At 44.0% G+C, this 12,256-nt stretch overlaps 1 protein-coding gene across 1 annotated transcript; it reads left to right on the plus strand.

The window, feature by feature from the left end:
* The first annotated feature begins 294 nt into the window (after positions 1-294).
* Positions 295-6,795, plus strand: IFIT2 (interferon induced protein with tetratricopeptide repeats 2). Its single transcript, XM_081157998.1, has 2 exons — positions 295-444; positions 3,877-6,795. The coding sequence occupies exons 1-2, from the start codon at positions 440-442 to the stop codon at positions 5,258-5,260; spliced, it is 1,389 nt and encodes a 462-aa protein (XP_081014124.1). The 5' UTR covers positions 295-439; the 3' UTR covers positions 5,261-6,795.
* Positions 6,796-12,256: the final 5,461 nt, after the last annotated feature.

The following is a 12,256-nucleotide window of genomic DNA, read 5'->3' on the forward strand; positions in this document are numbered from 1 at the left end:
CTCCCTACTAACAGTGGTCTTCCAGTCATGTTGGCGCTAAGGGTGGGCTGAGGGAGGCTGGGCTACCACTGCAATAACGAGGCAGGGGGCTTGGTAAAAGTGTCCTCAGTCCTCCAAGTTGGGCTCCCTTGGTTTCAGCTGATGTAGGACATCAACACCATTCACGTAGACAAGTTCCCTCTGACTCCCCGGCAGGAGGGGGGGTCTGCTGGGTAGCTCTTGCAAACTTCATTTCCTCTTAGCCCTGCCCATTTCACTTTCCAGTTTCAGTTTCGTTTTCCTAAAGCCAGTTGCCAGAAAACAAGGGAAAGGAACAGGGAGATGCCTGGGTATATATTGGTCTCTTCGGAGCACCTTCCACGCAGAGGAGGAAGATTTCCGAGGAGCCCAGCCGCCTGAACTGCAGCCTTACAGCACAGCTGAAGAGAGCCCGGCAGCCATGGGGTGAGCCTTCTCGGTGACCTTGCAAATGCCTCATCGGGCTTGTTGTGGAATGCAGATCCAACGCAGGGTGCTCCTAGAAAGCAGGTTCCCTAACTGCTTTGCTTCAGTTTGTTTATAGCCTTTAGCGGCTCGTCTGCAGGCTGCTTGTTTACTCTGGTTTTCTGCCTCACAAGGTCAGGCTTCCTAAGGGGGACTCTCCCTGGGGAAGCGGAGAGCTGAGCTCGCAGGGGAGCAAGGCTGGAAGGGAGACGACAGATTTAATCAGGCAGGTTCTTCATTTAAAGGTGGGGCCCGGCGTGGCTCAGCGGTTGAGCATCGACCTAGGATCCAGGTGATGGGGGTTCGAGTCCGGGTCAGGGCACATGCCCGGGTTGCGGGCTCGATCCCCAGTTGGGGGCGTGCAGGAGGCAGCTGATCAATGACTCTCTCATCTTTGATGTTTCTCTCTCTCTGTCCCTCTCCTTACCTCTCTCTGAAATCAATAAAAGAAAATAAAGGTGGGTCCAGAGGGGATTATTCCTGGAGACTCTTTTTTGTTTATTATTTGAAAGAACTGAGGAGCTTTTCATAAGGTTTTTATTTAACAAACTAAGAGCAGTGTTTAGAGTGTTTGAGCAGTGTTTAAAATGCACTCAGGGTAGCAACTCATTTCATGTGAAGGTGGGAGTTTACTTTTTTTTCCAAATTCTGTTTTGTTTGTTTTTAACTTTTACTTTATTTTTTTCCATCACCATTCATATATCCTATGCCCCCCCCCCCCCAATTACCACACTGTTTTCCCTGTCAATGAGCTCTTTCTCTTTTTTTTCTGTTTGGCTCAGTCCTGCCACCCATCCATCCCCCCACAGCTGTCTGCCTGCTCTCTAACTGTGAGTCTGTCTCTATTTTGCTTGTTAGTTCAGTTTGTTCATTAGATTCCACATATGAGTGAAATCATACGGCACTTGTCTTTCTCTGTGCTTATAATTCATCTCAGGTTTGCATGAGGACTGACAAAATATTCATTCAACAGATATATAATTTACCCCCAAATTCAACTGATTGACTAGTCATCCTCTCTGAAGTATGAATTGGAGATGATCCTCTTACACTCCAGAAACAGAAGTTTGCCCTGGGGAGGAAGTGTTAGCTCACTGGGTAGGAAGAAAGCTTTGTGTTTTCTCCAGAGGGTGGGGTGGCCGGACTGGATGCCTAAGCCTCAGTCCTGGGAGGTCAGAATCCAGGGACAGCAGCCTCAGCACTCACCTCCTGGAGGACACATTGCCATCCTCCTCGAAGTTTCCTGGTCTCTCTTCTGGAAAGATATTTTTTCTGCTAGTCTCCATGTTTGCTTGATAGAAAAAATATATATATATTTCAGACATTTCCAGATGCCTGTTTCTATACTGACTCAGAATTGTTTCTACTTCTTAGAATTTCAGCATTCATTGTCTTCTCATAGAATCTTTCTCATGATAATACAGACCCATCAGTCTCTCCTTTACTTTTCTTTGATTTTTTAACTATAGGCACCCCCACCAGGCATTGCCCCCCTGTGCTGTAAGACAGTGGTTCCCAGTTTGAGCTCAAGTGTGAATCACCTAGAGAGTTTGTTAAAGACAGATTCCTGGGTTCAAATCCCCACAAGCACCCCAGATTCTGATTGGCTAGTTCTGGGATTAGGGCCAAGGGTGTACATTTCTAACAAGGTCTTCCTCAGCGGTGTTGGTACTGTTCTCAGACACTGCGGGGCAGCTTGAGCTCTGAGCCCTGTGAACACTGTCACTGTAGATTTCATCCAGACCAGAAGCTAGGCCAAAAAAAAAATGTTGTGCTATAAATGGTTAGGACTTCTAGAGGCAGCAGGAGCATAAATCACAAGTCTGAGTCTAGGAAACAAGTATCTGGGACCAGCTTCTGATTTACCAGTGGAACTAATAATCCACAATTATGCAGTGAAATTGGTTGCCTTTTGAATGGCTGCTCAGAGGGATTTTACGTAAGTGTATACATTTACAAATGTCTCTATCCTGCAAATGCACAATTAACTGTGTGCGCTATATGTTTGAGATAATTTCAGCTGTATTCACTGTCTCTGTTTCTTTTATAAAATGAGAAAGGAGCTAAAAAGCTCCCATGCTTAAGGAAATCATCCTGTAGCCTCACTGAGAAGGAAGGTGGGTGAGATTGGACATCAGCTGTTCAAGGGGAGGCTGCTATCATTGCGGCAGCCGAGGCAATGTAGAAAAACAATCTGGGGCTATTCGTGAGTTTTAACCCATTCCTCTCTGATGTTATTCCAGATAGGGTTTTTGTTCATTGGTCTGTTTGCTGTTTCTGTTTGGTTGGTCTGGTTCATTTGGTTGCTTGTTTTGAGGACCAACACTAAAAAGAAATCTTTCCCAAAGAGTTGCAAGGGCACCCTAAGTGAGCAAGAGCATTTCCCTAAGGAAAAAAGCTAGCTGTCTTGTGAGCCTCCTCTTGTAGCCACACTTCTAATCCCTCATTATAAAAGCAAACCACAGAAGAGGAAAAGCAAAATTTCAAAAAATTATTAGGCCACAAATGCAAAATTACTAGTAAATCAACTTGATGAGAAATGTTAAGAACAGAAATCGACACTCTTAAGAAGTTGAAGGGGGTTATATTTATTCCAAAATAAAAATGTAAGACATTGCTAACATATAATATTATCAAGGTAGGAGGTAGGATAATACAAATGTAGGGGAAATGAGTAAAAATTAAGAATGGTTAAAATTAAGATTTAAATGGTTAAAATGGAAAAATTGAAAACAAGTAAGGGTATATAGAATGTCAAAATAATAAAAAAACAAGACAAAACCAATGTGATAAAAAAGTTTGACTAAACAAAGAAAATCAATTAAGGGTATATGCAAAAAATTGAAAGTAATAGAGACAAAAAAGACAAGTTAAGGGGAACTAAGGAATTGAGAATGTAGACGATGCAATGGAGTTGAATCTCAGAGGGACAGCCGAGATTAAAACCAGAATGGCAAACCATCAAAAGAAAGAAGAGAAAATTGTGAAGCTAAAATCTCCACATTCAAAAGTAAAGGCTAGGTAGGAGGAAGAACAGAAATAAAAGGCAATTAACTAGGCTTCCCCAAAAGTACAGAAAGTGTCCGCTGGACCCAGTTCCCGCAGCTCTGGCCGCCCCTGCAGAGAGCGGGGGGCCGGGGGCCTAACAAAACCGCCTCGTTTAGGGAACCTGCCCACTGCCCTCTCCCTGATCTGCTGCCTGGTCACCCGATTCCTGCTTCCCCGTGCTTGCACATATGCCAAAATACAAAACTTAAAAAAAGGAAATGCTGTTCTTTTTGATGGGGGTTCACTCCCTTTCGGAGGAGAGCTGTGTTGACCGTGCTCCCTGTTTCGTGCCCGGTGAATCTGTGCTGTGTCTCAAAACGCCCATCTTTCTGCTTTTGCCCACAGTGAGACCACCGAGAACTCCTTGGAGAGCAGCCTACGGCGGCTAAAATGCCATTTCACCTGGAACTTGTTAGAGGGAGAAAAGTCCTTGGATGATTTTGAAGACAGAGTGTGTCACCGGACTGAGCTGCAGAACAGTGAGTTCAAAGCTACAATGAGCAACTTGCTGGCCTACATAAAACACCACCGAGGCCAAGACGAGGAGGCGCTGAAATGCTTACGGGAAGCCGAAAGGTTAATCCAGCAACAGTACCCTGGCCAAGCGGAAATCCGAAGTCTGGTCACCTGGGGCAACTATGCCTGGGTCTACTATCACATGGGCAGACGCTCAGATGCTCAAGTGTATGTAGACAAGGTCAGAGAAGTGTGCAAGAAGTTTTCCAGCCCCTACAGAATGGAGAGCCCTGAGATGGATTGTGAGGAAGGGTGGTCACTGTTGAAGTGTGGAGGAAAGTACACGGAAAGGGCAAAGGTGTGTTTTGAGAAGTGTATGGAAAAGACCCCGAATAACCCAGAATTCGCCTCTGGACTGGCAATCTCCAGCTACTGTCTGGATCAATGGCCAGCGCCTCAGAATCCCCTTGATGCGCTGAGGGAAGCCATTCAACTAAATCCTGACAACCAGTATATTAAAGTGCTGCTGGCTCTGAAACTTCAAAGGATGAAACAGGAAAGTGAAGGAGAGAGGTTAGTTGAAGAGGCTGTGGAGAAGGCCCCGTGTGCAACAGATGTGCTTCAAGGGGCAGCCATGCTGTACCGGAAAAAAAATGACCTGGACAAAGCTATCGAAATGCTTAAGAAGGCAATAGAAGGCTCCCCAGACAATGCCTACCTGCATTACCACATTGGGGAGTGCTACAGGGCAAAAGTCTGCGAGTTGCAGAAAAGAGGTCAGAATGAAGTGCAGGTCCAGGAACTCATAGGGCTCGCAGTGGATCATTTGAAGAGAGCCAATGAGCTCAATGGAAACCTCGCCAATGTCGGCTCCCATCTTGCCTGCCTGTGTGCACAGGCAGGTCGGTATGAAGAAGCAGAGCATTACTTCCAAAAAGAACTGAGCAGAGAGCTCTCGCCCGTAGATAGGCAAGTGCTCCATCTACGGTGTGGCAACTTTCAGTGGTTCCACATGCATTGTGAGAGCAAGGCCATCCACCACTATATGGAAGGTGCGAAAATAAGTCAGGACCCGAGGGTGACAGAAAAGATTAAAAACAGGCTTCAAACTATTGCCAACAGGCTTTCTAAATATAGCGATGATCCCAAGGCTTTGTATATCTTGGCATTTATTCAGGAGCTGGGTGAAAAAAGGTGTCCAGCAGATGAAAACCAGGAGAGGGATTTGGACTCTGGACGCGTCAGCCCTTCAGCATCTTTAGCAGATGAATGAGAAATCAGGGTGTGGTGCCCATAGGGCTGCTCCTGGGAGGGAGCTGAAACCCCCTCCTTGCAGCTGGAATCAAAATATTTAACAACAGGTATGGCATAGGCATGGACTCAGACACTGGCCGCACTGGATTGGGGTTATGGAAGAACTCTGTTGGGCCAAGTCTTAAGACTTTCATTGCTCAGGGAGTTCCAGAAGGACTAGATTGGTGGTGGTGGTGGTGGTGGGGGGGCTTGGTAAAAGGGCTATTTCCCATTGACATCTGTAACACTGGTCCATTTTTGTAATGCTTTTCCATCACTGCAGTTATTTCAGGTCCTGTACAGGAATGTGCTATGTCCATCCAAAGACTGGAGGCCAGAGCTTAGATGGGGCTGGGTGTGCTCGCTCTCTCACTTCTGCCTTCTTTCTCCTTTGCCCCAGATTATCATTAATCTAGAAAGTCCTACACAAAGGCAGTTCAAATGTCCTGTTAACCAAGGTGGGAACATAGTTTGAAAAATAGCAGGCAGTAAGTCAAATCCAGAAGGAACATATCCTGGGGAAATAATGGGGTCAGTCAATCACACTACGGAGGTGCAGGAGGCACATGGGGAGATTTTGCCTCCATTCTGCTCTCCCTGTCATCATAATACAACATGTGAAAAGTTAAAAAAAAGGGGGGGGGTTGGGGAGGGGATTCTGGTAGAAAACAAAATAATACATTTCTTTAAAACTTGTTTGGAAAAATATATGTCTCACCAGTAGGGATAGGAACAGGGTAGGCAAAAGAGAGAGAGGAATGCTGGTTTGTCATTGTAGGTTGTAATGATATGTAGAATTTTCATTTCCTTAGCCACTATTAGGAAAATTTATTTGTAAAGTGAAGACTTGCTTTGTTTAGAAAAAAAAAAAAAAAGCTTTGATGACCTCAGGTTCAAGATGATAGGAAAACAGCAAAATGGAATTATTTGGTGGCTAAGGACCTAGTTTAAGGTCTTGGAAAATTACATCAATAATGGAAGGTGTCCTCACCATTAGAAACATTGTAAATTTAATGATATAAAACTTCTCTTAACTCTGAAAATTTTTATGAAAACCCCCAAATTAATGAGTCTGGGGTGATTGGAATTTTCTAGGAATTCGTTTAAATTTAAAAGGTGGTTATCTGGGGCTGGAGCAAGAGGGGATAGAAGATACGCTGTTTAAGGGTACAGGCTTGCAACTAGTTAATAAATACGTCCTGAAGCTCTAACACACAGTACAGTGAATGTAGAGAACAATGCTGCGTTATAATCAACCTTGCTAAGACACTAGATCTTAATTATTCCCACTGCAAAAAATAATAATTATATCGCATGAGAGAGATGCTGTCAAACAATGGCAATCATATTACATTATAGAAATGTATCAAATCAACATGCTCTAAACCTTAAATTGACACAGTGTTATATGTTAAATATGTTTCAATAAAATTAAGTATATGTAACATTTTTATTAAGCAATTAACATTATATGCAATTCAAGGTTCTTTTTAAATTAAAAATTCCAACTGCTGTAACAATGGCTTTGTGTTATTTTCTGTATCAAAAATAATGTTGTGTGCCCCGAGACCATCAGTCTGCACATACGGGTTCCTGAAAAAAGTCGTAGATTTAATTAATTAATAATTTATATGTGATGGAACATAAAGGCGCGTTCTGGTTTTTCTGAAATTTTGATGCACCTTAACTCTTCCAGACTCAGCTACAGATAAATGAAATGTTACACTGGATATGAACTGACTCCAATAACCCAGGCTGGTTTCACAGCATAGCCACTGAAAAAAACGAACTGTTTTTTTCCTACAGTTTTCTTACGAGTCTACCCTAGTACCCACCACCATGCCCCCTTGTCCACACAAACACCCTGCCCCCACACTGACAGTGGGTGGGCTGCTGCCCTACTCTGTTATGGGGAGTGTCCAGCCCAGGGGCCCGAAAGGGATCTGCAAATCATTTGGTCTGGCTCTGCCAAGGCAACCGCAGTTCCAGCCATCATATTAGGGGTGAGTTAATTGTTTGACCAAATATAGCAGGCTAATTTTTAATGGCTGATAATTTTGTATGGCCCTTGAATGATGTTATAAATACCCAAATGGCCCTTGGCAGAAAAAAGGTTCCCCACCCCTGGTCTAGAAGTTTAAATATTCAGGTTTCACGTGTTTGCAGCAGCCATGCCTATTCTGGCCACTGACTAGCTCCCAGGTGTGACTGAGGGAAAAGCACCTTCCCACGTCACTCAGACCTTACTAGGCACGCATCCAAACTGCCTTTATCCGGTCCTTTCCCCCATCAATCAGGGAACAGACTTGGAAAATGCAGCTTTTTGGCAAAGCTGCATAAATGGCATGCCCATTTTACCTAGCTTCCCCTTTACCCTTTCCCATTAAATAATAACCAGGTTATTGCAAAGGCATCAATACCACCAGGAACAGAACCATAAAAGGAATAAGGCAGAAAGAGTAGACAACAGATGTATGAGTTTGCTCAGTGGTTAGAGCCTTGGCCCGTGGACTGAAGGGTCCCGGGTTCGGTTTCAGCCAAGGGCACATACCTCGGTTGCAGGCTCGATCCCTGGCCCCGGTTGTGGCACGTGCAGGAGGCAAACCGATGGATGGGTCTCTCTCACATCGATGTTTCTCTCCCTCCCTCCCACTCTCTCTGAAAAGCAATGGAAAAAATATCCTCAGGTGAGGGTTAAAAAAAAACGGAGTGCCCGGCCGGGCGAGGCTCAGTGGTTGAGCATCAACCTAGGATCCAGGAGATCGCGGTTCAATTCCCGGTCAGGGCACATGCCCGGGTTGCGGGCTTGATCCCCAGGCGGGGGCGTGCAGGAGGCAGCCGATCAATGACTCTCATCATTGATGTTTCTGTCTCTTCCTCTCCCTTCCTCTCTCTGAAATCAATAAAGATATATTTTTTAAAAAGAGAGAGAGATGTATGATACATTACACTTAATATTTATTTGAGGACTTAAAAACTTAGAGATCATTATGTAATGGAGCCCGATTAATTGGAATGACTTGTAATTCCCTGGCTCTTAACCACCTCTCCCAGGGCAGGACATTTGACTCCCCTCATATGCTCACCCTGGTAAATAACATGCCCCCAATAGGTGTCTCCCAAGTGCTGATGAACTAGTCCATCAGAATTATCTAATCACGTCACCTATTGGTATGGGTCCAGCACCCACAGCCATCAATGTCTTCTCACAAGAGGGCTTCATTCTGTCTCATCCTTCCCTGTATTTGATGGCCGCTGTGAGAGCACCAGCATCTCAGCCGAAGACGCTCTCAAGTGTAAACACACCCATGAAGGAGTGAGGAGAACTCCTCTCATCCTTGTCTAGGTTCCCGGCAGTACGAATGGTTTCTCAGCCTCAGAGCCTTCGGTGAAAGGTTGGTCAGCCTCTGCTTGTAGCCGCTTTTCCCACGGAGCTCAAACACAGCCCCTGGAGGCAGCACACCTGAGTCATGCTCCACTTGCATCTTTCTTCCCACCTCATGTCAACTAACTTGTGCAATCTGTGTCCAGTGCGACTGGACACGTGGCAGCATTAGAATCCTGAAGATAAACACAAACAAGACTGTTGGGATCCCTGCCATGTGCACAGTCAACCTTGGACATCAACCTTGGAAATGTGGGTTTCAAATGGAGACCATAAGCTCCTGTCTCCTCTTTCCTTCCCTCCATCCCTCCACCATTTCCCCATCATTTACTTTGGGGAAAGGGGAGTAACTTGGTTAGATAAATTAGAAATTTTCCTTATGATTGACAGTGCAGCTGTCTTATTGCTGGTAATTTATACCTCTTTGGGGGGCTGCAAGCGGGAAAATCATTAATGACTAAAATCCTTAATGTAAAATGGTACAGCAACTTGGGAAAACAGTTTGGCCCTTCCTCAAATTGTTAAACACAACGTTACCATACAACCCAGCAATTCCAACCCCAGGTATGTACCCAAGAGAAATGAAAACATATATTCACATAAACTTACACATGAATGTTCATAGTAGCATTATTCATAATAGCCAAGAAGTGGATCCATCAGCTTATGAACTGATGTATTAAATAAGGTATATCCATACAGGGGAATGACATTTGGCCATAAAAATAAATTAAGTACTTATTGATATATGCTACAACATAGAGAGACCTCGAAAACATTGTGCTAAGTGAAAGAAGTATGGTAGGCAGTTAGACAGACATGAGATGATGGGCCAGGTACAGAAGGTCACCAGGGTGGAAAGCCCCTTGGGTGCCTAGCAAAGGGCAATTGTAGGGTGGGACCTTGCCCCCAGGTTGATCTTTCCTTCCCTAGCATATCGTTGGTCATGCGGTTTGGACCCCCTGACCTTTCCTCCCTAGAGATAACATCTAGGCCTCATTGTATTTCAGCTCCAGGCCCCGAAGAGCAACAAAACCTGACCAGTGACCCCACAGCTGACCTCAGGACCAGCTACATTGGATAATGACCCCCTGCCCCTGACACCGACCAATCAGTGGAGACCTAGACCCTGAAAGGACACACTTGGAAAGCTGATGAATATTCTATTGAGATCTTCCCCTAGGACCTCCCCTAAAATCTCCACCCTTACCTTAGGAGGAGGACCCAGCGGTGCTCTCCCTCCCAGGAGCCGGAGCCTTTCCCTTTCCTTTCTTCTTCCCCCCTCCCCGTGGCTCCCATGCACGTTACTATTAGCTTCCTTACTCCCAAGCTCCAAGGCCCCTTCCTTTGCCTCTATAACTTGTTTCTTAAGCCCATTTCTTCTACGAATTACTTCTTCTATCTTTGTGATTTTACAAATAAATGTTATCTTACAGTTTGAGTCTTGGCTCTGAATTCTTTCCTAGCCAGAACTCAAGTACTGAGGTTGCTGAACCCAGATCCAGTGTGACCCCACCGGTCTAACACTTGGTGTGGTTCCCACCACCTACAACAGAAACCAGTCACAAAAGGTCACATACTGTATGATTCTTTTCATATGAAATGTCCAGCGTAGGCAAATATATAACCAGAAAGTAGATTAATGGTTGCTTAGGGCCAGGAAGGATGGTAGGATTGGAAGTGATAATAAATGGGGTGTGGAGTTTCTTTGGGGGGTAATGAAAATATTCTAAAATTGTGACCTGGCCAGGTTGCTCAGTTGGTTAGAGTGTTGTCCCGATGCACCAAGGTTGTGGGTTTGATACCCGGTCAGGGCACAGTCAAGAATCAACCAGTGAATGCATAAACAAGTGGAACAGCAAATCAGTGTTTCTCTCTCCCTTCCTCTCTTTCTAAAATCAATAAAAAATAAATAAATTTTAAAAATTGATTGTGATGATGGTTGCACAGCTCTGTGAAATGCTGAAACTATTGAATTCTATACTTAAATGGGTGGGTTGTATGGTCTGTGAATTACATTTTAACTGTTTTAAAAATGAGTACTCTTAAGAAAGCAATCTTTTCTTTCATCACCTATTTTTAACCTCTAATTCTCTTAGGGAGTTAAGGGAGAGGTAAAAGCTTTGCTTGAGTTTTTTGGGCCTTGATTGTCTTCATCTCAAAACAGTGCACATGCCAAAGTGGCACATTTTGGGGAGGTTCATTCTGAACCCCTGCAGAAAAAAATTTTTTCCATTTTTGTTTTTCAGAGAGAGAGAGAAACATCAATGTGAGACATATCGATTGGTTGCCTCATTCACGTGCCCAGACCTGGGCCAGGAATCTAGCTTGCAACCCAGGTATGTGCCCTTGGCCAGAATGGAACTTGGGACCCTTCAGTCCATGGGTGGACACTCTAACCATTGAGCCAAACTGGCTAGGGCCCTTCAGAAATTTTATAAAAATGAAAAAAAAAAAATCTTTTCAGAGCTCAAAGCATAAATACAGGTATATAAATTTATCAGCTAGCTAGCCAGCCATTATTGGATGTTGCTATTTCCCATTTTACATGTGAGAAAATGAAATGATTGCCTTAGACTACTCAGAGGTTTAAACTGCTCAAGGTTCATTCCAGGGATTGGCTTCTGTTAATGTAAGAAAACATTCAAACCTGTGAAGAATTTTTGTGAGTTTATTTGAGTCAAACTGTTGACATTTGCCAGGGAGCCAAAATCTCAACGGATTGAAATAATGCTCCGGAGAATGGCAGTTTTGCACGTTGCTTTATAGATTACAGTCAAAAGAGGAGCCCTAAGTGGGTTACATGAAATCCTTTGGTGATAGACTAGGGAGGGGGGAGAAGGCAAAGCGGAAGAGGGGTGGGGGTGGGGGTGTGTGTGTGTGTGGGGGGATACAGATTGGCGGACCAACCTCTGGGATTGGATAAAAAGTAAAATGATAGGCACATGCTTCTTTTACATAGATGGGTACAGGATAGTTAACAGTCCACAGTCAACAAGATAACAAAAACAATGAGAGAACTCTTAGTCTCTTAGGGGATAATTACTTTGTTTTGCAAAGGCCTGTGTTAACCTGGTATGTTACCTCAGGTGCAAAAGACAACAGGCCTAGTTAAGGTGAAAAATTAACCTTTGTGAAAGAAAAATACTGCCTTAGGGCGTGACTACCCACCATAGACTGCTTTTAGTTGAAACGTTTTCATTTCAGGCCATTTTTTGTGGTTACTTTATTTATTTTGTTTTTCTATTTTTGTTTGTTTATCTTTATTGTTGATTGTGGTTACTTTAAGTCTCAGTTTGTAAGGCCTTCCCTTAACTTTTTAGGTTTAGTATGTGGCCCCTTTTTGTCCACACTTCTATATTTAGTATTGTGTAAAGCAGAAGATTGAGGTGCAGTGATGTGTCTCATGGCTAACTCCAGAGCTAGTAAACTGAACACACAGAATTAAACCCAGCTCTCCAAGTGCAAATCGTCTCTCACAGATAAATTTACTGAATGAAACTGCATCTTAGAAAATATTTCTGGTACAATTTTTCACATCATTTCATGTGGCCCCAGAAACCTCTATGCCTGAATCTCCTAAAGACGATT

This window comes from Miniopterus schreibersii, assembly GCF_964146895.1.
Source record: "Miniopterus schreibersii genome assembly, chromosome: 14".
Lineage (NCBI taxonomy): Eukaryota > Metazoa > Chordata > Mammalia > Chiroptera > Miniopteridae > Miniopterus > Miniopterus schreibersii.